Source organism: Eschscholzia californica, unplaced genomic scaffold (genome assembly GCF_041429995.1).
Source record: "Eschscholzia californica isolate CP2 unplaced genomic scaffold, dmEscCali1.0.p SCAF_5, whole genome shotgun sequence".
Lineage (NCBI taxonomy): Eukaryota > Viridiplantae > Streptophyta > Magnoliopsida > Ranunculales > Papaveraceae > Eschscholzia > Eschscholzia californica.
Window position 1 is genome coordinate 30860416 of NW_028238472.1, and position 23440 is coordinate 30883855.

At 38.3% G+C, this 23440-nt stretch overlaps 1 protein-coding gene across 2 annotated transcripts; it reads right to left on the reverse strand.

Moving 5' to 3' along the window:
• Positions 1-412: 412 nt before the first annotated feature.
• Positions 413-11482, reverse strand: LOC147538562 (V-type proton ATPase 16 kDa proteolipid subunit-like). 2 transcript variants are annotated; one of them, XR_015225216.1, is made up of 4 exons: positions 4885-5115; positions 4084-4762; positions 3274-3591; positions 413-1699 (listed from the first exon to the last, which is right to left on the reverse strand). XR_015225216.1 is itself a non-coding variant. In XM_086640527.1 (4 exons), exons 2-4 carry the CDS (start codon positions 4961-4963, stop codon positions 775-777), a joined length of 498 nt encoding a protein of 165 aa, XP_086496653.1. In that variant the 5' UTR covers positions 4964-5166; positions 11424-11482; the 3' UTR covers positions 413-774. The 2 variants fall into 2 exon arrangements, 1 of the variants encoding a protein (XP_086496653.1); XM_086640527.1 differs by lacking the exon at positions 3274-3591 and adding an exon at positions 11424-11482 and having other exon boundaries at positions 413-907; positions 4477-4762; positions 4885-5166.
• Between the last annotated feature and the right edge of the window lie 11958 nt (positions 11483-23440).

Genomic DNA, 23440 nt, shown 5'->3' on the forward strand with positions numbered 1-23440 from the left:
ATTATTCTTTATTTTATGTCACAATTATATTGTAATAGCACTCTTCTTTATTAATATAATTAGCTCTTGCAACAAAAAAGAAAAAGTAAAAATACTTTGTGATCTCAGACAACACCTAAGGATGGGCCCTTGACCAAACCATATCCACGCCTCTGCCCAAACACTTACCTTTCTTTTTAGGTACAAAATTGGCCATATGCTAAAACGGTGCTGTAGCTTTCTCTTTAGGTACATAAATGACAAAATTAGAGATTTCAGATCGGCCTTTAGAGGCGTTTCTCATAATACCAATGTAAAGGGACCAAAAAGTTAAGTGGCAACCCAGTCGCTTTAAAGTTCGGACCACTTCAAATATATAATTTGAAGAAAAACAAATAATTGGATGTCTAATTTACAAATTTATGATTTCATCTTTAAAAAAACAAAAAACCGAATGATAAATATAAAGTCAATACAAACATTAGATCGAGATCCAAAGTCACTAGATCAGCTAGGGTTTTTATATCTGCAAATACAAAGTATTAAATAGATGAAACAGAAAGCTTCTCAAGCTTCTTTATTTTAGGATCCAATCATTTCCCAATACAACAACCAGCAAAAGAACAAATCACCTCATGACTAAAAGGTGGCAGGGGAGTAACTGGGTTCAGAGTGAAGAAATTTCCTAGTAGCATTAAAATGATGAATAACCATTACAAATATGAGAGATGAATCGAAAGCCAAAATCATACTGACAAACCTGATAAATTAATTAATATCAGGATCGGGCTCTTTCTAGTCTGCTCTGGATTGACCAGCCCGCGATGATAAGATAATACCGACGATAAGTCCGTACAAGGCCAAGGCTTCAGCAAAAATGAGGATAAGAATCATACCAACAAAGAGCTTGGGCTGCTGTGCATTGGCTCTGCAAAGTAAATCCGACAATAAATGTTTAATATATACAAGTCATGAGAATTAACAATAATACAACATAATAGAAATGTCAATCGGGTGTTCTTAATTTTAGCCACCTATGGGAATTTGAAGTGAACAGTTACCACTTCGGTGTTTTTTTTCATTTACTGAATATCTATAAGTTTGTGGGCATCCAACTTAAAACCAACTAGCAATGAGTGGACAGGACCTAGATATCATATTTTTCAGAGTACCCTTTGTCCATGCAATTGACAATTAGTGGAGAGAACCTAGATATTATATGTTGGAAATATAATAAAAGATCAATAGAGATATCAGAGAATAAGAATGTAACTTGCAGTGCCTTAAAAATGATTTCGGACAACATCGGTGTTAATTGTATACTCTGGTCACTCCCTAAGGAATTACCACAGCTACTGTTTTCTTCTCGCACTGAAGAGAACAATATTGGAGATAGTAGAAAAGAACTCATATACAGAGGAAGATGAGAGCTGATTTCTGTGTGTGTTTCTCTGTTGAATTCGGCCAGTATACATAGCCACAGAGAAGATGGAAATAAATTCGGAAATAGATCGTGCTTATCCCACGAATTTTTGTTGAACAGAGTTTGAGCCAACATAAAATTACACCGGGTAGCAAAATGAGTTCTATTTAGGTTGTCAAACAACCTATTATAGAGACTAACTAGTTTCACTAGTCCTACACTATGTGGAGCTTTAGGTTGTGAAGCGAAATTCACTTTGAGAGTCGTGTCTTCTCTAGTGGTGAACCCACCCATGTGCTAGCTAGAAGACAAAAGAGTTTTGACTAGCAAACACAAGTGTGGATTCACCACCCAATTGATTAAGTACCCCATAATCAAAAGATATTTAACACTTAAGTACATGTCCCACTTTTGCTCAATATTTAGAAGTCTTTGATAGCAATCTTGTGGGGAGATTTGCTGTTTGGACCCCCTTTCGTATAATTGATTTGCTGTTTAGACTCCCTTTTTCCAGAGTTGCACTTTGGACTCCCTTTTGACGGAATCACTCGAGAATATTCCGTCTCTAAAGTTATATTTATAAATATTCCCACTTTATCCTTAAATAATCAATTTTGCAGTTTGGGCTCCCAAACTTCATTTCTTTCTCTGAATTGAATGATGATCAAGCATCATCTCTTTCTCCCTAAAAGATGACAAGATGATGATAATATCCCGAATGACTCTCAGGACTAAGAATCAATAGACCACCAAGGTAGCAAGAAGTCACAGCTAACAACTCAGTATAATAAACATTACATTGTACAAATACAAATCAAGTCTGATAGCCATAACCAAATACAGAGAAGATGAAAAGCAAGGTTATATCTTCATGTTTCTCACAATCTCACTCACAATTTTGCTCTTTAGATCAAATCCCATCACTTTAAAGATGAAGAAACCTAGGAATCAGAAAAATCTGAGAAGAAAAAGATAATCAACAAATTCTAAGAATGTCTTTTATTCATGATTCCTCTTTGAAAGCAAAAATGATTTCTACTATTCTTCTCAATCTTATTTATACAACATGAATCAAGTCTAGAGAGAGAAAGTAATGAAAACAGAAAAGATTAGTTAGTTAGTTCTTAGTTGATCATCCGTTATAGCAAAAGTGTTTTCTTCTTTATATCTTCCACTGGTTCCAATTTGCCGCAAATTGTTAATTAGATCAGGTTAATCTCGATCTAGGGTTTTCAGATGCCGATCATGGTTTTCCGAGATAGTTAACTTCCTAATCTCGTTTATATAGTAACCTCACGTTGATTAATGGTTGGCTTTCTCTTTACCCCTTAATTTCTCTCTCTGCTCTTTCATTCTCTATTATTTCTCTCTCTCTCTCTGGAAGAGAATAACACATATCTAAATTAAACATTAGTTCTAGTCTTCTAGAGAAGGGAGGTTAAAATCAGAGTTTTAATGGCATAAAGGAATTATGGTTTGAAATAGAATTAAATTAAATAAGAGTTGATCCACCTTGGAACTTGTTGTAGTTGATAATGGAGTTGGGTAATAACACCAATAAGAAGGGTAAAATAGTCTAGAGTATTTTGCAACTGTTATACTTAACATTTTTTTTCAAAAAAGGGAGTCCAAAGTGCAACTCTGGAAAAAGGGAGTCCAAACAGCAAGTCAATTATACGAAAGGGGGTCCAAACAGCAAATCTCCCAATCTTGTGAGGTATTGTTGGATATTCAATTAAATGGGTGGTGAATTCACACTTGTGTTTACTAGGCAAGACTCTTTTGTTTGCTAGCTAGCACATGGGTGGGGTCCACCACTAGAGAAGAGATGACTCTCAAAGCCAATTTCTCTTCACAACCAAAAGACCCACATTGTAGGACTAGTGAAACTAATTAGTCTTTAAAGTAGGTTATTTGACAACCTACTGTAAATAACTAAGAGGAGTAGAGAAGGGTTCCCACACGCACACACACACACACACACACACATGTGGCAGGGGGACTTGGGCTTTCGGAATTTAAAATAAAATAAAACTCTTTTTGCTACACGGAGTATACAATTTGCATCGAGGTTGTTTCGAAATCACTTTCAAGGCAGTGGCCTCCATACCACGACACAACAAGTTATATTCTTATTCTTTGATCTCTCCATTGATCTTCTATTATATTTGATATTTCCAACATTACATCTATTATATTAAAACAGATCAGTCGGTTATCCATGGGATAAGTCTGACCGTCCATTTTATTTTAGAGATTTAGTTGGGAACACATCTGACGGATAATATAAAATCCTTTCATGTAAATACACTAAAAAAAAGAAGGGTATCTATGTAAATCGTCAAAATTAGTTAGAATAACTACCCACATATTTCTCTCCCTCTTTTTCTCTCTCACGGATTACATCTTATAAACTACCCACTCTCCCATATCTTCCTAATTTCTCTTCTAGCTATTTCACTTAAAATTGAAATTAAATCTTCCAATTTTTTTTATCAAATTTTTTCTGTTAGTGATACATAAATACAATTTTCCCTCTCTCCTCTTTAAACACACGGTTATCTCTCCTATATTGAAGTTAATGTAATTTATGTTGTAATTTAAATTTATTTTTTTGTTCCTCAAAGGCGTTAGCCAAGAGGGATCTTCCCCGTCCGTAGGACGGGGAGGAAACCTAGTACTTGGCTACGAGAGGACTGTTTGTCCAGTGGACTATTCTCGCAAAGTAAACTTCAAATTTCCGCCATAAACATCATATTAGGATACTGATATAAGTTGATAAAATAATCAATGTATTCTGGAAAATTGGAATGCAATCACACCATGGGTAATACTGAACAAAGTGTTGATGCAACTAGGGGTTAAGTAAACCAAAAGAGTTGGAAATTATCATTCACAAGTTAGAGTCAAGCTTAGTTATAACAAGGTAGTTGTTAGTCCTCTATCACGAGAGCGAGACAAAAAACAGGTCAAGAAGCGAAATTAACTGATTATGTTTAAATATCCACTAAAATCAAACACAGAAGAATAGATCAAAACTAAATGTTAGAGAGAGGGGGGTTGATAGTTGATACCTAACACCAGCATCACCAACGATCCCAATAGCCATTCCAGCAGAAAGGCCAGCAAGACCACAAGAGAGACCAGATGAAAGATGTGCATAACCATCAAATAGGTAGTAAGATTTAGCCTTAGGGTTAATACCAGTACTGATAATAACAGCAATAATCAATCCATAAATACCCAAAACTCCAGCCATAACAACTGGAACAATAGATTTCATGACCAATTCTGGCCTCATAACTCCCATTGATGCCACACCAACACCACTCTTGGCTGTTCCATAAGCTGCACCCATACCTGAAAAACACCACAACCCAACAATCCAGATCCATATTATATTCATCTAATCACAATCCAGACAGAAAATTTATAAATCCCTAAAAGAAGATTTAAGTGATCTAGGGTTAGGGAATGCTTACAGGAGAAAACTAAGGCAGCTGCAGCTCCAAGAAAGCCGAAGAATGGAGCAGTTTCATCGCCGCTGAACTGTGTAGACATGTTTTAATGAAGGATTTGCAGAGAATTTGATCGGATCTAGATCTTTTTATCTTTTTCTCTCTGCTTAGATATTTGGATCACTCTTTTTTCTCTCTCCTCTCTCTATCTCGTTCTGTCTCCTCGTTTTTGCTGGAGAGGAGAAAATATCAACCAAACCTCTAATAGCCCTCCAAGGGTGAAATTTCAATCGAACGTGGGGAGTACTGGAGTTTTTTTTTTTTTTTTGTTGAAAGGAAAACCAAGACAAAGGAATTACAAATTCAGATCACATTTCATATTGACCAGGGATCGCCACGTTCTGCTGACCTTGTGCTTCCTACCCCACTTCGCTAGAGCGTCTGCCAGGACATTCGTTTTCCTCGGGCCAAACTGAAACTGAATTTGCTCGAAATGGTTAAGGCGAGCCCGGATCTGTTCTATGTTGTGAATTGACTGCCAGTTGATGGCGTTAGTGCCGTCCTGGATCTTTGCGATCAAATTTTTGTTGTCGCTTTCGATAATGATGTGGTTCAGGTGAAGCTCCTCCGCCCATTTGACAGCGTTCAGGATAGCTACACTTTCACATTCTTCCGCTGTCTGTCCCCTGATGCTGTCTGCTCTAGCCATTATGAATTCGCCTTTTGCATCGTGGATAATGTTTCCGATACCTGCTGGGACTGAGAAAGTTCTGAAAGAGGCGTCAACATTAATTTTGAGGAAAGGTGGTGGAGGTGGCAGCCATTGTGGCTTGACTGCGTTGCTTTTAGCACTCTTTTGCTGTGGTAGGTGTGTGACATACCCTTGAATCTGTTGAATAAGGTGCATAGGATTGATAACTTTCTTTCCGAAACATGTCTCGCATCTTGCTTTCCAGATAAACCACATGATTTTTGCGAGGTTCTCCGTCGTATCGTCATCCAGAATGGACCAACTCGTGATCCACTCAGTCACCGAGCTAATTCCGTCAGTTCTTATGTTGTAATGAAACCAAATTGCCCTGGCTAAGTTGCACTGAAGAAGTACATGGGTTGCTGTTTCCCGTTCGTTGCAGAAGGAGCAGCCGAAATTGTTACCAATGAAAGGCCCTATTTTGTCTTTGACCGGGAGACTGTTGGTGCAGCATTTCCAGAGGAAAAGTTTGATTCTGGGTATAGTTCTAATGTTCCAAATGAAGGCCCATTCCATTGTTTCGGGTATACTTGTACCCGTTCTCAAATATCTGTACATTGATTTTATAGTGAATTGACCAGAATCAGTGAGAGTCCATACCTGTTCATCGTCCGCTGTCGGATGAAGGTTTATGCTAAGAATAGCGTTACGTGTTTCGTCATCAAAGTATCTTTGGAGAAGATCCGTCTGCCAAGTGTTATTATCGATTAATTGGTCCACCGTGATCAGCGGACAGTTATTGTGGTTCGGTAGAGGCGGCGCGTGGTTAGGAATCCAGAAATCCTGCCAAATATTGATTTTGTTGCCTTTATTAACATCCCAGAATATAAGTGACGATAGTTTGCCAATAGGTTCTGCCAAGGATTTCCAGACCCAAGAATGGTTTTGTTTTGGGGAGAGAGGTTTTGCCGATTTTGGGAAGTATTTAGCTTTTAGAAGCTGTGCCCAGGGCGCTTGAGGGGATTTGAGAAGGCGCCATCCCAGTTTACATAAGAACGCCTCATTGTCAAGAGCAGGCATTCTGAGTCCTAGACCTCCGAATTTGCGAGGACTACAAATTGCATTCCAGTTGATTGTGTGAATGGTTTTTGTTTTTCCCCACCAGAATGACCGTTGAATGGTCTCTATGCGTTTGCTGATGCCTTTGGGAATGGCAAAGCATTGCATCTGATATCGGGGAACCGCCGCGGTAATAGACGAGATGACTACTGTGCGGCCTGCTTGGGAGAGGAGGTTTGTTTGCCACTTCGACAGTTTATTCTGAATTTGAGCCAACAACGGCTCAAAAGTCTGTTGTTTCTTGGCCCATATGAACAGTTGTGTGCCCAGGTACTTGTCTAAATTTGAAGCTTGATGGACTTTGAGTGATTTGGTAATGATACGTTTAAATTTGGGGTGGGTGTTTTTAGAGAAGAAGATAGTAGATTTGTTGTAGTTGATGATTTGACCCGATTCCGACCCAAAAACTGAAAGGATGTTGATAAGGTTGGTGATGTTGTCCAGGGTATTTCTACCAAAGATGATGCAGTCGTCAGCAAACAGCAGGTGATTGATTGTGAAGGTGGACCTCGGGGTGGAGAAACCAATAAATTTGTGGGGACTGTCCGGGGAGTCAAGCAGACGACTCAGGCCTTCCATGGCTAAGGCGAACAGGAAGGGCGAGAGAGGGTCGCCTTGCCGTAAACCTCTGGTCACATTGAAAGACGGGCCCGGTCTACCATTAATCAGAACCGCCATCGAGGAAGAAGAAATACAGGCATGAATCATACGAATCCACATCGTGTCATACCCCAAGTTAACCATTATGTCCTCCAGATAGTGCCATTCCACCCGATCGAAAGCTTTAGACATGTCCAATTTTAAGCCAAAGAAACCTTTCGAACCACGTTTATTCTTGAATGAGTGGGTTATTTCCTGACTAATGATAATGTTGTCCGTGATTTGTCGCCCTGGGACATAAGCGGCCTGAAAGGGGGAGATGATGTCCGGAAGTGTGGTTTTCAGACGGTTAGCTAGGATTTTAGTGATGATTTTATATGTTGTGTTGAGAAGGCTGATGGGTCTGAAGTCGGCTGTGGATTGTGGAGCTTTGGTTTTCGGGATGAGGCAAATATGAGTATGGTTGGTGGAGGGGGGGAGAGTGGCGGTAAGGAAAAAGGTTTTGATCATCTGGAGGACATCTGTCTTGACTGTATTCCAGTTGGTTTGGTAGAAGAAGGGGGGGAAGCCATCCGGCCCTGGTGCGGCCTCGGGCTTTAGAGAGAAAGTGGATGCTCGGATTTCCTCCTCGTTAGGGGCCTGAATGAGGAAAGTGTTTTGCGAGACGGATATTTGTGTGATGAACAGAGATTTGATAATGCTAGTGGTGGTAGGTGATGAGGTGGTGGAGATGTTTTTAATGTTGGATGTGAAGAGATTGGCAATTTCCGGGATATCCGAGCACCACGAGTTGTCTTCTCTTTTGATGGAAGAAATGTGATTTTTCCGATTTCTGGTGATTGCTTTGGCATGAAAGAATTTTGTGTTTCTGTCGCCCAGCTGGATGTGTGCCACTCTGGATTTTTCCTTCCAGATGCTTTCCTGAAGGTTATAGGCCTCCTCCAGCTGAGCAGTGAATTGAAGGAAATTCTCTGGGGTGGTCGAGGACTGAAGGAGGGTAGTAAGTTGCTTGATTTTCTTCTCAATGTGCCCAAAGACGTTTTTATTCCATTGAGCCAGTTTGATGGCGAGATGGTTGAGCTTTTGTTGGATCAGGTAGTTGGTCGGGTTCCAGTTTTCCATGATGAAATTTTGGCATTCTGGATGGGACATCCATGTTCTAAGAAATTTGAAGGGCTTGGCACTCAGTTGAGATGGGGGATGGGTGGAAAGTAATATAGGAAGGTGATCGGATCCCACCCCCGGAAGGTGTGTGATGCGTGAAGACGGATATATGGAGAGCCACTCCAAATTTGCAAGCGCTCTATCAAGACGCTCTTGAATCAGGGAGCCGTGGAATTGCCGATTGGACCAAGTGAATTGATGGCCACTGAACCCTAAGTCGTGAAGACCCATCTCGTGAATGCTAGATACTATTTTCCTGGCCATGAGAGGGATAGGTTTAAGGGGACCGCTTTTATCGGAGGGGTACATGATGGTATTCAGATCACCGATCACTAACCAAGGAGAGTGATGATCCGAAGAGACATTCTGAAGGGCATCCCAAGGTTTGAGTTTGTCTTTGTTATAGGGACACCCATAAAAACCCGTGAGCAATAAATGTTCATTCTGATCTTCCAAGTTTAAAGACACATGGATCATGTTTTGAGAGGTCTGAAGCACCGTAAGGTCAATATCTGACTTCCAGAAAAGAACGAGACCACCCGCTTTATTAATCGGTTCAACCGTAACCTTTTTGTAGGTTTTGTGGAGATTGAGCAGTTTGTCGATGTTCATGTTCATGCATTTAGTTTCTGAAAGAAAAATAACATCTGGATTGTGCTCTTTTAGTAACGTCCAAAGGTGTTTCCTGTTGAGGAAGCTACCACACCCCCGGACGTTCCAGGCCATAATGGCCAGAGGGCTCGGGTTCGGGATATTGGTTGAGGTTAAGTCCGGGTCTCGTCCGAGGGTCAGGCTTGCAGAAGCCATCCCAACGTGCGCACAGGCCCAAAACAGAGAAACAAAAAACGAAAGACACCAGAACTGAAAACCAAACAGAAACTACTAGAAACGGCCCAAAAACAGCCAACAACAAAAAGAGAGGGCCCGCTACTAACTAAAGGCGCCCTCGCCGAACACACCCCGAACAGGGGACCACCCAAGCCCGGTACACTTAGCAAGAGTAGCAAAAAGGTGGGGACCGAGCCGCCACACAACCACCCAAGTGGACAAAACCAACTCTTGCGGGTGTACCAGGGAACAAAAAACAACCAACGAAAGCAAAGAACAAAGAACAAACAAGACGACCAACAAGCAAAACAAGAACAAAAACAAGACTAGACAGGTGGTATTGAGGCACCGTCCGCCTCATGAGCAGTGGTCAGATCAAGGGCTTGGTACAGCACGTTGGATTCTGCAAGGAGACTACGGGATTCTGCATCTTCCACCAACCGGGCCCGAAGCCTAGGGGATTGGGTGGATTCGTCGGATGAGCTGATGGACAGGTGGGATGAGCCGGATCTGACTCTCTTGCCCCTGGAGTTGATCCTCAGGCTAATAAGATGGGTGCCTCTAACAGGAGATGGTGGGGGTGCTCTTAAAATTGGTTCTTCCTCCCTGAAATTTTGTGGTTCCACTTCTTCGTCCTCCATGGGCTCGTAACTTGAGTCATCTCCTTCGTCTGAGTGAGGGACAGGAGCTAGTTCAGGGCAAGGACCGATAGGGTGTTCAATGATTCGACAGGTATGGCAGATCGCCCCCGGGAATTTTTGATAACTGATATTAATGGAACATTCCCTATCGGCAAACAGGAAGTTGATGACCGCCAGCAGAGGGGTTCTCACATCATAGAGGAAGTGAACTTTGATGACTTTATTGTTAATGAAACCTAAACTACGAGGTTTGATTTCGATAATTTTGCCCATCCTCTCAAAAATCACATCCAAATCTTCCTTATTTTGTATGGCCAGAGGAAGTTTGTAGAGAGTACACCACATGGGTTCAAAAAACAGATCATCCACCTCCTCCTCGAGAGGGATTTCCACTTGTTTGAGCACAAGTAGTCTTCCTCTAAGAATCCAGGGACGACCTGCATTAAGTGTGTTTAGGACGAACAGGCTTTTAGGTTTAATGAGGAAAGTATTGACCGGCCCCTCCACCTGAGAATAGAAACAGTCTCGGAAGAACACCGAGAGGGGGAAAAGCATCCTCCTAATTTGAGCAAGTGAGGTGCTTTCCGGACAGCACCACCGAGCAACCCAACCCTCCTGTGTTTCTTGTAGTTCATGGTTGATTGATGGTTTTTGGTACCTAAGAGAAAGATGACCTCGGGGAGAGATAGCGAAGTGGGTGGCCATTAGGGTAAGGGGTGAGTGGGTAGAGGAGGGTCTGTAGGGAGAAGAAGAAGGATATGAACAGAAGAGTTGTGGGTTGGTGTTTGTGGAGGGGAGAGGAGTGAGGAGGGGTATTAAAAGGGTCGAGAAGTAGAGAATCCAAAAAAGGGAATGATCACCATGCATGCTCATGTATTGGCCGGTTCCTACCACCTGTCTCGTCTACTCGTCGGACAAGACGAGTGACATCTCGAGAGACAGAAAGACTCAGAGAAGAAGAGAAGAAAGAGAAGACTCAAGGACCTCAATCGAAAACCGAAACGACAAAAAAAGAGGCTACCAAACGCAGAAATAGAGAGGGAAAGCAATTAAGACTGAGAATACGAAGGGGTTTTCGAGTGACTTACCTTGGAATTCAAACTGTGGCGTGAGTGACAATTGCTCGAGTGAATTACTTCCCCTGCCTTGAATGAACCTCGAGGTGATGCTCCACCAACGAGCGTGGTACCTTCTTGAGGGCAGCACGCCTGCATGCAATCAATAATGAGGTGGGTGGGAGTAGCGCCGGCGACGATTGGGTAGAGATATAATCAATCCGACTGCGATCGTGATTATCCTTTGCCTTACTAAATGTTGTTTGAGTTCCCAGGAAGATGTTGAGTGATTCTCAAGGAAGCTAGCTGCTCGGAAGTATAGAGATTAGGGTTCTAAAGCTTGGATTTGATCGGCAAAGAGAGTGGAAAGGAGAATAGGGCTGACGTCATCCGGGAGCCTCTCTCTCCTCAAAAAACTCTCTCTCCTAAGAAGACATTTTATCTTGAAACAAATCTGGGGAGTACTGGAGTTGGCCTTCCCTAAGGCGAATGATATTCGGAGAAACGATACGGTGAATGGGGACATTCTTGATACGATGTGGCTTTTTTTGGGTCTCCAATTTTACCTCTCGACACTAATCACACCCACATTTACTTTCTAGCTAAATTCGAACTTCCTATAAATTTTTTGTCTCAGGTGAATAAGGATCACCTAAATTTTTTTTAGTCTTTAGCTCTCTAGATATTTTCGTTATTTGCAACAACTTACAAAATATTTGCAAAACAGTCTTGCAAGAGGTTTGCAACAGCTTGCAGCAGTGTTGCAACAAGTTTGCCTCAGCTTTACAACAGCTTGCGGAAAAGTTGCAAAAGATATTAGATTTTTAAGTAAATAAAATATAAATTTGGGTTTTTAACCAAACAAAGTACAAATTTTAGATTTTTAACCAAACAAAATATAATTTTTTAACTTAAAAGATTTACAATTGGTTCTTCGATCCAAACACATGCAAGTTATAGGTCGATCAGTCTACTAAACACAAGGTTGCGGCTATGGAGCATAAAGAAAAGTCTCTGAGTCATAAAGACCTAGTGAATCAGGATTGACTAAGTCTGTATATTTGTTTTTTATCCCAAAAATTAACATGATTGAACTTCGCCCCCAAAATCTTTATCTCCTTATCTCTTCCTGCCACTCCTGCTCATCCTCTCTCTTTCATCTCCCTCTCTTTCTCTCTCTACAAATCCCAGGATTTACTTTTTTAACTCATAAAACGAAGGGTGTTCTTTGAATGGTTTTCATGGTTTTTGTTGTTTTCAATGGTTTCTGTATAAGTTGAGCCACATTTTAATGAAGATGAAGGTTAGGGCAAAATTTCAAATATTAATTAGATTTCATCAACAATTAACTTAATACACAAGAATTTCTCATCAACAAATCCAATGAATTGATTGAATCGGGAAAAAACTCACTTCTCAAATGCCTTTCCTTTAATAGACATTCAACATGATTCATTGCTTTAACAATCGCAACATCTACGTCCTTCGATTTCCCCCGATTCCAAGATCAATCACAATTTTAGATTGACACAAAAGAACAAAAAAATCACAAATTTGAGAATACATTGAATTCACTATTAACTTTGGCGATGCTTACTATCGTGGTGACCTTTAAGAGCCCCATAGGCCTTCAAGGCAAAGTCGGCATGTGTCAATCCCACTGTTTTCCTTCTTTATCTTCTATGTTTCTCTCTCTAAAGCGACGCCGAAAGTTATTATCCTTTGTCGCCTTTGAGAACCGATCACTCACGTTTTCCCTCGGGTCTTGAAAACGTTTCAAAACATAGCCTTGCTTCTTAATTATTGTGTTTTTGAAAATCAATCATATAGTTTCTTTTGCATTTTTTGTATCTCTTTGAATTTTTGTATATGCATTTTTTAACATGTAGTTTGCATGCTTGGCAGACTCATTCAAGTTCTTATGAATTGGATTTTGTGAAGTATCGTGTTAGTTCGTAGAATAGAAGATACAAACTAAGATAATGAACACAATAGTTTACGTGGTTCGGTCGGATGATCACGACCTACGTCCACGGAGAAAGCCATTAATGGCTGCTTTATATTATCTCCACAATCGTGGGATTGATTGGTTACAAACTCAGACTCAATGCAACTCAATGATAAAATACATAGAGGTCACTTCTATTTATAGAGTGACTTGGGTGTCTTATTATCCTAGGAATCTATCTAGGATAAATACAAATAATATCTTCTATATCTTGGACCGTTGACTTTGATATCTTCGGATCTCTTCTATATCTTGGACCGTTGACTTTGATATCTTCGGATCTCGATCCTTATGCTCTAATACTCCCCCTCAAGTTGGACTGCGGAACATGTGAAGTATCCAACTTGAAAATTGGACTTAGAAAAGATGATTGTTGCTCGTATACGATTAGATTCAAAACTTGAACTTGATTTTTGTTTTCTGTTTAATGTCGAACAATTGTCAATGGTGCTGAATTCTTTGTCGTCAACTTTGAACTTTTATTCGCACATAAACTTTATATAATATTCTTTGTCTTTTGTAAGCTTGCATAACATTCTTTTCTTCTTTTATTCTTTTCCTCTTTTCTTTCTAGAGCTTGAATAACATTTGGTGAGGAGGATGTCAGCTTCAAATTTATCAACTAATGAAGAGACGATACCATATGTAGTTGATGATGGAAAAGAGGAACCGATAGATATAATGGATTCATCTTGAGGACCCATGAAGAGGATGATGAAGACAGTGTCACAAATAGAAAGAGAAAGGTGACAGAGAAATTTGTCACAACTATAAACAGTTGAGAAAAAGTATAGTAATAAACACGACGTTTCCTGTATAGAGCAGAAACCGTGATAAATTATTCACAGCAGCAAACATAGTGCCGCAAAAGAGACAATGACAGAACTAAATAAAATGTCACGAATATTGTGAAGAACAACCAAGAGGTAATCGGAACATGATTAACTAGCCTCCATGAGTGAGAAGAGGAGAGTTGAAGCCAATAATAAAAAAATATATAATCTCTACGAAAATCACAGATAGTGTGAACATCTGGACAATGTGAGGATGTAGAATACATCTGTGAGGTAAAAATCACCATGATTGGATGGAGAGAGAAGCATCCATAGATGTGGTGCTCTTATTAGATCTATTGATATGCTATTGATCAGTGATCTTGACTAGATTGTTATATTAATGTCAGATTCATTGTTGGTGCACAAAGAACCTCACTTATTTAAATATTAAAGTTTAGTTTATGAATCTGACTTTAGGTTTTCGTTTTCATGATGGGATATCATGTGGAAAGGAGGTTGCACGATTGAATACCCAAAAACTTGGACTTTGATTTGGCTTATAAAGCATGATGTTCATAAAGAGAATTGATAACTTGATTCTTATGATTCAGAGAGATGGTTTAATTACAAACACATAAAGACATATTCTGATTGTTATTATTATTAAAAGGCATAGTTTGTTTTTTGTGCACAAAAGAGAAAAGAACTTATGCAGAAGTCATCTTTTGAGAAAAAAAAATTTATCAATGAAAGTCTCATAAAGAGACGATGACGATAATCGCATAGTTCGACTGCTATGGAGAGAAGCAGGATCTTTTTCAGTAGTTACTGAAAAAAGGTGAAGAATGAAACACTATAAACTATAAGAAGACAACTTAGATGAATAAGCCAAAGTGAAACAAATTTGTAGAACTTGTTCAAGATTTGCTTATAAACTCGAGAAGATGAGTATATAGTGATAAAAACATCATAAGATGAATGAATCGCAACAAAAAGTTGGCACTGGAGAAAGATAAGAAAATTGAAAACTTTAGGAAGTCGACCGATTGAATTAGATTATATCACAACAAAAAGTTGGAAATTTAGAGATACGAATAAATTGACAAAAAGTCGATCGATTGATAAAAGATCAAACTCATTCGAAAGTTAACGGGTTGTTCATAGCCATCAGAGATTGCTCAGTATCAATGCTAATGTAAAGAATGTGGATTTTCAAAGTTGAACTAAATGACCTTACAAGAACCCATTGCTGCACCAATGAATAGTACCTTGGGAGAAAAACCAGAATACTCTTCTCAATGTATATGTGCAATATCAACTCATGAATGAGTTTATGCACTTCAAGGTTTATCATGCTCACAGAAGAGGCGGAAGTAACAAATGAAGTTGATGATAAAACCCTAGAAATGATCATCTCGATTTTGAGATGATGATAATCACAAGGTAGCTTGGAAAAGGAAAAGAAAATCGACAAAGCGATTTGATTGATGATACAAACCCCATGTGAACTTGTCCAAAACGATCGGAACGACCGATTGATAAAAGAGAAGACCGGAAAAAAAAATCGATCGGCAAAAGAGAGAGATAACTGTCATAAAACGAGAAGAAGAAACTAATTGATGTGTCACCGAGTGAGGTAAAATCGATGGTGGGACAGTGGAAGTTGTCCAAAAACACATGAGATACCGATTGGTGACAGGGAAGATCGGAAAAACTATTGAAAAATAAATAAATCTAGTGTTCATTGCAGCAGCTGGGTTTGTAAATGTTTTTTTTTTATACCAATGACTAACACCACCAAACCCTCTTCGAAAAATCAATGATCATCGCTGCTACTACGACTAATAGAACCAGATGCTACTACGACTAATAGAACCAGATTTATCTGAACTCACTGAAACACTTTTCAGTTCACCATCAAAGGACGAACATGAACCAAACCAAAAAGAATGCAAAGGATATTCTCTAATTATAAAAGAACAATTGAAAAAAATCTTCATAAGGAGATTTTCCTGAAGCCATTAGAGAAGCAGCATCAGAGATGACGAAGTAATCAACGTCACTTTAGCTAACCTCCATATGGGTATCTTGCCATTCTTTATAGATTATAAGAAGGATACCAAGTACTGCTAATGAATAGTAGCAGTGAACCAAAACCCATTGACACCATTTGTTACAAGAACAAAGACAGTTTAGAGAGAGAGCAGAGTGGGAGTCAGAGACTCTACGAGATTTGTATTAAATTGTTCCAGGCATAGAGAAGATTCAACGACCGTTTAGCTTGCATGATCGAACAACAAAGTCGTATAATTGACTTGTTTCCTTACAGTTACCAACACAGCTAAAAGACATGAAAGAAACAAAAGAAGTTTCATTGAAACATTTTCACAAACACTTCATATACATAGAAGTAGGGTTACCTGTATAGGCATTTGAATTCTGAAACTCTATTTTTAAAACATTGAACTCCCACATGTGGTCATGCCGTGGCAACAATTTAACCTAGAATTCAAGCTCAAATTTTGAATCGGAGAGCACTTCATTGATTGTTCTGAGATTCATAAATAAGGTTTCAGAATTAGAGAAGAAAGAGATAAAAAACGTCCCAACCAAGAGGTTGTCGATTAGAACTTTTCTATAGATCTTAGTACTTTAAAAAAATTAACGGACCATATATAAGAAACTACAGAATCATATGGAGATCCTTGAGATTGAACTATCCAGAAACTTGGATTTTGATTGATGAAAATCTCAGAAAGAGTTTATGATGATGATGGTTCGCAAGTGGATATTAGATTGACACGAAAGCGACAAAAAATTGAATCGCGAAAGTACCTTGGATAATACGGAAGCTTGAAGGAAATGATTGATGAAATTATTATTAGGGTTTTAACTTCAAAGTGTTGAGTTTAACCGAGTATAGTATAACCTTCGGCTAAGAGATTGAGCCGTTGATAAATACATATGAAATGATGAGAGAGTTGATGATAGAGAGAGACTCGAGATTGAGTCAGTGATAAATACATCCATTAAAAAAAAATTGTGGAATGCGGAAGCGAAACCTGCTCTTGATACCATGTGAAGTATCGTGTTAGTTCGTAGAATAGAAGATACAAACTAAGATAATGAACACAATAGTTTACGTGGTTCGGTCGGATGATCACGACCTACGTCCACGGAGAAAGCCATTAATGGCTGCTTTATATTATCTCCACAATCGTGGGATTGATTGGTTACAAACTCAGACTCAATGCAACTCAATGATAAAATACATAGAGGTCACTTCTATTTATAGAGTGACTTGGGTGTCTTATTATCCTAGGAATCTATCTAGGATAAATACAAATAATATCTTCTATATCTTGGACCGTTGACTTTGATATCTTCGGATCTCGATCCTTATGCTCTAATAGATTTAGCTCAAAAAGGGGAACTAAAAGTTGATTCTCCCTCTTGCTAGCGATTTTGTCAATTTCATTTCAGTTTCATTTTGTAAACAAATTCACTTGTTATAAGTCATTTGAGTCCTAAACTAGGCTTCTTCGGTGTTTTTATATGAAGCCGAACTTTGATGATTTCTTCTCCACTGGTATGTGCTTCTACTTGTAGAGATCTTGATAGGTCAGTCAGATCATGGAGTAAACTCCATTAGAGACTCAAGTAAGTCCTCTAAAAGGTCTCCTAAGAAGTGCACATTGAAAGCTTATTTTCGAGGCTAATGTTTCGTGGTTTATAAATCTTAAAATCTAGACGGTGATATTTTGAAGTTTGAAGATTCATTTGATACTTTGGTACAATTTTCTATATTTTGCAGATCAAAGTACTTATTTATTGTTCATTCAAGAATGAAGACGACATTTTTTTGGTGTAAAAAACATTAATCGTGAATGGTGGACATCCATGACTCCGTTGTCATGCTTTTGTGAAGATGACTACATCTGTCTGGGTTCTTCAAGCTATCGAAGAGTTGAACAAAGCTGAGAGTTTCAGGGCTTAATGAGGAAATGAATTCTCATAAATATGTATTGAAAATGTGGTTGAAGATAATGATGATGATGACACAACAATAGGCAAATCTAGTAATAGATTGAGGTTGGGCATGGTCATGTGTGGTTTCAAGGTTGGCAAGACTGATCAAATCTAAAGTTTAGCTAAGCTTGTGGAGATCTCAATGAGGTTTCGTACAAGTTTTCCTGATTTGAATGACTTTTTGTTTATAATTAGGATATACACGAGGGTTTTTTCAGGCTTCTTGGACATTTTAATGTTGACGTGTAAATAGAAAATCTAATCTAAGGTGTCGTTTGACAACCAAAAGTAAAAGTTATTTTACTTGTAGTAGAAGTTCTTTTGTTTTAAAAAAGTAAAAATTATCATAAGTATGTTTGACAAAAATGTTACTTATAAGTAAAAAAGTCAAAAATTTAGTTTGGTTATGTAATTTACTTTTCTATTTTTTCCCATAAAGATACATGATTTCAATTAAGTTTATTTATGATTTTTATGATTATTCTTCTAGAAGAGGTGATGGTGGTGGTGGCGGCGGTGGTGGTGGTAGAGGTATGATGGTTGTGGTGGTGGAGGTATAGGATGATGATTACTCTTTTGAAAGAGGTGGTGGTGGTGGTGGATGTATGGGGATAGTGTTGGTGTTGGTGGAGGCACGACGGTTGTGGAGGTATGGTGGATGATGGTGGAGGTATGGGATGATGGTGGTGGATGTATAATGGTGGTGGTGCAAGTACGTCGGTGGTAGTGGTGGTTGAGATAAAAATGGTGGTGGTGGTTGAGCTACATTGTGATGGTGGCGGTGGTTGAGGTGTGGTGGTGGAAAGATACAGTGGTGGTGGAAAGATACAGTGGTGGTGGAAAGATACAGTGGTGGTGGAGGGTTGAGGTGCAGGGGTGAGCCCATATAGGGGATCGTGGGGGCGCATGCCCCCACGGACCCAAATGTGAGCTTCCCTGGTATAAAGGCATTATTGTGTTTGGGTGCCCACAAAATAGGTTTGTAAAGGGCAACTCATATTTCAGCCCAATATTTGACATAAAACTCCAGCGTGTTTTAATCTTAACCCACTTTTGTTACCCAACTCATACTTCACGTGTTACCCTCAATATTCAAATTCAAACAAAAACAAGCCGCCAATCTATTAAGTCTAAGGGGTTTTTAGTTTTATGTTTGGCGGCTTTATCTCTGTGTTGTGTCAATTCATAAACATAAAATTTCGTTCTTTGTCTTTTTTTTTTTTTTTTTTGTGTTCTTCTCATTTCTTCTTGAACGGTTTTTTTATTCGATCTCAGCTCTCTTTTTAATTTTTAATAATAATTTAGTTTTTTCTATATTCGAGTTTATAGTAATTTTTTTTTGAATTGTCCATGTGCTTCGGACCATTTGACCTCTTGCTTTCATTGTCTCTTAAATTCTTTGTTCATTATATGATATATTAGCTAATTGAATTCATCAACAATAAAATATATGATATATTAGAATTGCTTAATATTAAAAGTTGGAGAATAGAAACTTAATTTCGATTTAATTTCTTCGTTTTTCAAAACTCATGGAGAAATATTTTAGGCTTTGTCAACTTCAAAACCATATTTTTCCTACGACAAACTTTGGAAAACAAAAACACGAAGGTTTAATCCTGCTTAGTTTAGTGAATATGCTAATCGGTTAGAATATTTAGTGTATCTAAAGATCTTGTTTGTCGCTTGATTTTTTATTTACTACCCTTAAACGGTGTCCCCATCGGCAAAAAGTTCTGGCCTCGCCACTGTTGAGGTGTAATGGAGTCAATAATGGTGGGGGGTACAACAGTGTGTGGAAGTTTAGTTGTGTGGTGGAGCGGAAATAAACAAAGAAAATTTTTGGTAAAGTAAAATTCTTGCCTATGTTGAAGAAAAGTTGTTTAACTTTGAAGTCAAAAGCTGAAAAATAGGAACTTTAAAAGAAAGCCAAATTTTAACTTGAGTGAAGTCAGAAATTTCCACGTTACAAAACTAACTTTTTTACTTTTCTACTTAAATAAGTAAAAAAGTAACTTATTTTAGCGTTGCCAAACGACACCTAAATTTATTATGATCTCATAGTTTTATGTTAATCTTTATGAAAATACAACGAGTAATCCAACTTCTCCACATATTGCGTTCAAAGAGTTTAGACCAAAAATGAAAACATATTTGAAACACAAAATTATGTCCGTGGAAAGAGAATTTGAACACTTTTATAACATAAAATGGGTTGACTTCCTGAGTTATTGCATTCTTCGAACATCTATGAACGACGATTATCTTAGCTCTTGCTTCCAAGAATACTGTAACGAAATCTGATACTCGATGTAAACTGCAAAATGATGTATAAATGGGGTAACGTGGAATGAAAAAAATAGAGTGGTAAGAGAGACAAAATAGAGAAATATGGATCAAGAGGCGGAGCTAGGAATTAAGACAGTTAAAAATTATAATCAATGAAAAATGTAATTTTTTCGTATGAAGAATGGACTTTTTATACCAGGAGTCAATAAAAAATAATATAATTTTCGTGTATATTTAGCAAATTGCACTTGATTATGTATAACCGAAGTACCTAAATAATATTATGAAATCAAAATAACTTAGTATATATTGTATTAAACTTATCATAAAAATATATTTTATTTCCTGCTTAGATTTAGAAAGTGTTTTAGTTTGGGTATGTTTGATTCATGTGCATTTAATAGTTTGTTTTTGAAATTTTAGAATATCAAAATTTAGTTTGCGTTGTCTGTATTAAAGAAGAGATCCAATACTGATAACAAGAGGTTTATTATGTCAATCGAGATCATTCACTTTGAGGAAATACAAGAGAACAAGAAAAACTAGGCAGAAATCTTAAATGGATTTTTGTGATGTGCCTTCATAGATCCACTAAATTATGAATTATAAAAAGTCACAAAGCATAGTATGTGGTCAACAACTTTGTAACGTATAAAATACTACGTGTTAATACTTCCTTACATCTGTATTATAATGTAAGTTGACGATTGACATTTTTTCTTTCCTAAATAGTTTTATACTGTCTAACAATGGGATGGTCTAATAGTTTTAGATTGTCCAACAAACTAAATCTTAGCATAAAATGAACCTTAAGGCCAAGGATCTCGGCTAAAATCAACCTCCAATTCTGGAATTGAATGTCGAACTTCTTCATTAGTTTTACCATTGAACAGATAAAGACCACCGAGTAAACAATATAACTTTACACCCGCACTCCAAATATCAATTTCAGTCCCGTAATTCTTTTCAAATACTTCCGGTGCGAAGTACCTCAAACTCCCTGCCGTTTCGGAAAACCGCTCGCGCTGTTTGAAGATAAGTGATAATCCGAAATCAATAGTTTCTAACGGCCTTATTTCCTTTTCGTTAGCAAATGAAACATTCTCGAGTTTAATATCTCTATGAATAACTCCACTGTTATGACATCTTGAATAACTTCAACAATAGTTCGAATTATAAACGTTGCTTCATGTTCCTTGTGATGCCTTATCTCGATGACTTTATCATATAAATCACCTCCGTTATAAAGTTCTGTTACGATTTGTACATTATTTTTGTCTTCGTATGTTTCTTTAAACACTATAATGTTGGTATGTCCATAACGAAATCCATCACGACATGCACTAAAATGTGTCATTTTAGAGAGTCGATCCACTAAACAACGTCTATTTACCTCCACGTCTGTACCTTTATTCAACCACGAAAATTTATATGGGTTAGGATGGGTGTGCAGTTTCTGCACAACCATATCCGAAACCACATTTCATAACTACCATTATCAATCACAAACTTAAATACCTTATCCTCGATAGTACAAGTAGTATGGAAGATGTTATGATGCAATGAATCATCGCCAGACTCATCTCGAGGGGTAAAGAGACTACGATGCACCACTAATGTCTCGTTCCCGTCACTGTGTAATAAGTCCTCGGACTCAAGGTAGTCATCAAAAACTGGCAAACCCCCAACGTCTTGAATTTGAGAAGTCTCATCAACCAATAAGGATTGACTTTTAACACCTCCTTCGATCCACATAAGATGCACGATGACCCGATTTACCATATCAAAAATAAAGAATAATCTGTACACTAGAAGACTCAGATGGACGGGCAACTGGCTTGGGAGGGCGAACTGCAGACTCGCTAAGAAATACCGGGCAATGGCTCAGCTGTTTCTCTACTGCCAAGGCGTGTTGATAAGCCTCCAACAATATCCATAACGAGTGCAATGATAGTACATCCAGAATAGGTGGACGTAATCCACTAAAAAACCGTGACACAAGCTGCTCTTCAAACTCGACTAAATCATTACAAGAAAATAATTGGTAGAATTCTTCTGTGTTCTCATCAACTGTACGTTGTACTTGTCGTAACCTGTGGAAGCGTTGAATATGGACTCAGTATACCCCAAAAGGGAGAAAATGACTCTTCATCGCCTTCTTCATCTTTTCCCACGTGATGATTTTAAATTTGCTTTGTCTCTCCCGGGAACTACGTAACTGTTCCCACCAAGCAGACGCACAACTCTTCAATTTTAATAGTGATAAACTTAACCATCAAAGGATCAGAAACCTCTTTAAACTAAAAAATGCATTCCACCTCGTTTGACTAATCAATAAACGCATTTGCCAGTAAGGTACCCGTGGATTCAGGTAACTCGACACGAAACCCTAATGTCCAATTAGGGTTGCCACGAATGTTTCTCCTCTGGCATTCGTGTTCATGACCGAAAGGGTTAATTGTGTGCGGCATCATAATCTAAATCAGATTCCTCACGATCGCTGATTTTGTTCACCGCTATGCACTAGTTCAATTCGTCAATTTGCCTCTGCAACTGCTCGACCACCGCAGGTGGAAACAAGTTTGCTCGTCGTGTTGGTCCGCCACGATCATTATCGCGTCTGCCACGACCACCTCCTCCTCGCACAACCAGGAAAGGAATAACTTACCCAAAAACGAATAATAATGAGACTACTAATACCAACTGAAGCCGGATTAGGTTAACGATAAACCAAACCCGCATTATGAATCAAGTTAGAAAATCAGTAGCTATATTGAAGCCAAACTAGAGAGAAAGAAAACTCTTTTGCTTTAGGATTTTTTTAGTTTACCCCCTCAATAGTAATTGGTAATTGAGTTTACCCCCCTCAGTAATTGATAATTGAGTTTACCCCCTTCAACTAATTATTTTTATTAAAAACACTAAGACAATGTTTGATGGTGTGTGCAAAAAGAAACGATTGGGTAATGTGATTTTAGTAATTGTAATACCTTAGTATGTTCGATTTAGTCGGGAATATGATTCGTAAAGACTTATTTTGTCCGTATACTATTTAACTTGTGATTCATTTCCTTTACGCCAAGCATGACCCTAGTATTTTGCGTAAAATAGTAAGTTTAAGAGGGTAAACTCAATTATCAATTATTGAGGGGGGAACTCAATTACCAATTAGTATCGAGGGGGTAAACTCAAAAAACCCTTTTCTTTAATTCATCATCATAAAAAACTATTAATTTTGTCACGTTAAAACAATCAATACCCTAAACCTATTAACGAGTTTGGGCCTCGACAATGGGCCAAAACTAATAACCCACAGGCTTTGTTCATCAACTAAGTAAATTAAATAAAAATAAGTCTAAACTAGGTCCGGACTGTACGCC

Coding starts and splice junctions, on each gene's coding strand:
- LOC147538562 (XM_086640527.1), bottom strand. CDS start 4,963: ATGTCTACACAGTTCAGCGGCGATGAAACTGCTCCATTCTTCGGCTTT. Junction 4,763..4,884: donor AGCTGCCTTAGTTTTCTCCT/GTAAGCATTCCC, acceptor GGTGTTTTTCAG/GTATGGGTGCAGCTTATGGA. Junction 908..4,476: donor GTTGGTGATGCTGGTGTTAG/GTATCAACTATC, acceptor TTTACTTTGCAG/AGCCAATGCACAGCAGCCCA.